The sequence below is a fragment of the Aegilops tauschii genome, chromosome 2, assembly GCF_002575655.3.
Source record: "Aegilops tauschii subsp. strangulata cultivar AL8/78 chromosome 2, Aet v6.0, whole genome shotgun sequence".
Taxonomy (NCBI): Eukaryota; Viridiplantae; Streptophyta; class Magnoliopsida; order Poales; family Poaceae; genus Aegilops; species Aegilops tauschii.
The window spans coordinates 463535269-463537978 of NC_053036.3; the positions used below are offsets into that span (position 1 = coordinate 463535269).

Genomic DNA, 2710 nt, shown 5'->3' on the forward strand with positions numbered 1-2710 from the left:
ATACTCGCATCCAACAAGCAACAAGACAGCAAGTTCCAGCTTCTCTGATGAAACAATCCTGGCACTAGTCACCCCAAGAGTAAATTCTCAGGTAGAACTGTAGGAGTACAGGTTTCAGCAACAACAGCAACAATACCAGTACCAGCGGTGCATGCATGCACATGGCCAGATCCCGCCGTGTCGCGGTGCAACAGGCCAACAGCGCAGGCGTTTATATACCCCTGCGCGCCCCCTAATCGAAGGCCAGGGCCACTCGATCGCGCAGTCGCGCTCCGTCTTCACTTGGCGCGCGAGGGGACCCTGACACGAGTCAAGCACGAGCCACACTGTTCCCATTCCTGCTGCCGACACCTCCGGTGAGAGAAAAAATGGCAGGCCGCTCGGTGCTTCGGCGCCTCGCTCTCTTCTGCCTCCTGGCGTCGTGCATTGCGCTCGCGGCGCGCACCTCCGATGCCAGCCGGCGGGAGCTCGGCATCAGCATCGGCAACGGCGGCGGCGGGGGGATAGGCATCGGGATTGGGATCGGCGGTGGTGGCGGGGGCGGGTACGGAGGCGGCGGCTCGCCGTCGCCGACGCCGCCGTCGTCATACGGGCCGAAGCCGAGCGACTTCGAGAACGAGCGGCTGTACAGGGCGTACCTCGTGATCCAGAGGTTCAAGCAGACCATAACGTGCGACCCCCAGGGCATCACCAAGACCTGGACCGGCACCGCCATCTGCAGCGACACCTCGTACTTGGGCTTCTTCTGCGAGAAGCCGCCCAACGTCAACGAGCGGGCGCTCGCGTCCGTCGACTTCAATGGCTTCAAGCTGGAGGCGCCCACCGTGGAGGGGTTCGTGGACGCGCTCCCCGACCTGGCGCTCTTCCACGCCAACTCCAACGACTTCGGCGGCGTGGTGCCCATCCTCCGGTCGCTGCAGTACTTCTACGAGCTGGACGTGAGCAACAACAAGCTCGCTCGCTGCGCCTTCCCGACGGACGTGCTGGGGATCACCAACGCCACCTTCGTCGACATCCGGTTCAACCAGTTCTACGGCGAGGTGCCGGCGGGGCTCTTCCGCTCGTTCCCGATCGTGGAGGCCATCTTCGTCAACAACAACCAGTTCTCCGGCAAGATCCCGAGCAACCTCGGCGACTCGCCCGTGAACTACCTCGCGCTCGCCAACAACCAGTTCACGGGGCCCATCCCGTCGTCCATCGGCCGCGCCGCCAACACGCTGCTGGAGGTGCTCTTCCTCAACAACAAGCTCAGCGGCTGCCTCCCCTACGAGCTCGGCCTGCTCGCCAAGGCCACCGTCATCGACGCCGGCACGAACCAGCTCACGGGCACCATTCCGGCCTCGTACGCGTGCCTGCGGAAGGTGGAGCAGCTCAACCTGGCGGACAATCTCCTCTACGGCGAGGTGCCCGACGCGCTCTGCCGGCTCGCGTACCCGTCGTCCGGCGGCCACCTCGCCAACCTCACGCTCTCGGACAACTACTTCACGTCGCTGGGGTCGTGCTGCTGGGCGCTGATCAAGCAGGGGAAGCTCAACGTCGCCCGCAACTGCATCCCCTATGCGCCCAACCAGCGGTCGCACGAGGAGTGCGCCGGCTTCTTCCACAGGACCAAGACCTATTGCCCCGTCAGCACCTACGTGCCATGCCACCACCCCAAGGACTACGGCGCCGGTAAGGAGGAAGCCTCGGCGGCGGAGGAGTACAAGTACCGGACGTACTCGGCGCTGCACCCGTGAGTCCGTGACTCCCAGCAGTCAGCACGGCCGGCGAGGGCAGGCGTACACGTGCTGGAAGACAATGGGGAATGTGCTGTGCGTCTCGTCGCGGCTGCTTGGGTCGTTGCGATGGCTGGTTTGTGTTGACATTGTTTGCAAATCGTGTGTACTACTTTTCTATTTGAGAAAAATTCCTGTACCTCACTAAAGTTGAGCCGGGTAACATTTGGTACCACTACTTTAATATACCCTAACTACGGTCCAAATACTTGCGCAAGGGGTTTACTTTGGTCCATTTGTACGATTTCGTGTACGTATTTGCTGACTTGGCCGAGTCAGCGGCCGCCAGCTCGCTTTGACCGACACCTGGTCGATCCTAGGGTGAATACTAGTCGATCCTTTTTTTTGCAAAAACGCCATGACCATTAAACTAGCCCACCTGGTCGGACCGCACCAGCCCGCTGTCTCCCTCTCCTCCCGCACCCGCTCGCTGTCTCCCTCTCCTCCCGCAACCTCTCTGCTCGTCGTCGCTGCCGAGGTCCTCCGAGCTCGTCGGCGTCGACGACGGCTCCATGAGCGCGTCGTCGGACGCTGAGCCGCCGCCGTCCGCGTCGTTCGGGAGGGGCCTGCGCGACGTCCCTCTTGCTCCTACGCGTCGTCGTGATGATGCCTCGCCGCCCATGTACGGTACGTCACCGTCGCCAGCAGCTCCGGTGCTCGATCTGTATAATTTAGCTCCGGTAAAGAGTTCCTGGTGGGATCAATTGCGCGTACGAGCTAGGGTTTGGGCTTTTGTTCTACTTTCTGACAGTGTGTGGGTGGTAGGGTTTTAGCAGTTCTTGATGAACTTAGTGGCATGCCAAAAATAGGGCCGTGTCCTGTGTTAGGATGGGGTTTTGGCAGTTGTTGTAATGTTTGCAGAGATCTAGAGTGGTTAGGGTTCTTTCTCCCCCAATTTGTCATGGGTCCAGGGGTCTAGGGTTTAAGCAGTAAAG

At 61.0% G+C, this 2710-nt stretch overlaps 1 protein-coding gene across 1 annotated transcript; it reads left to right on the forward strand.

Annotated features, from left to right (window-relative positions):
- Positions 1-229: 229 nt before the first annotated feature.
- On the forward strand, positions 230-1981 carry LOC109778057 (uncharacterized protein At4g06744). The gene has a single exon (XM_020336607.4). It carries the CDS (start codon positions 369-371, stop codon positions 1734-1736), a length of 1368 nt encoding a protein of 455 aa, XP_020192196.1. The 5' UTR covers positions 230-368; the 3' UTR covers positions 1737-1981.
- Positions 1982-2710: the final 729 nt, after the last annotated feature.

Bases quoted from the DNA above. Each gene is read 5' to 3' on its own strand.
- LOC109778057 (XM_020336607.4), top strand. From the start codon at position 369: ATGGCAGGCCGCTCGGTGCTTCGGCGCCTCGCTCTCTTCTGCCTCCTG.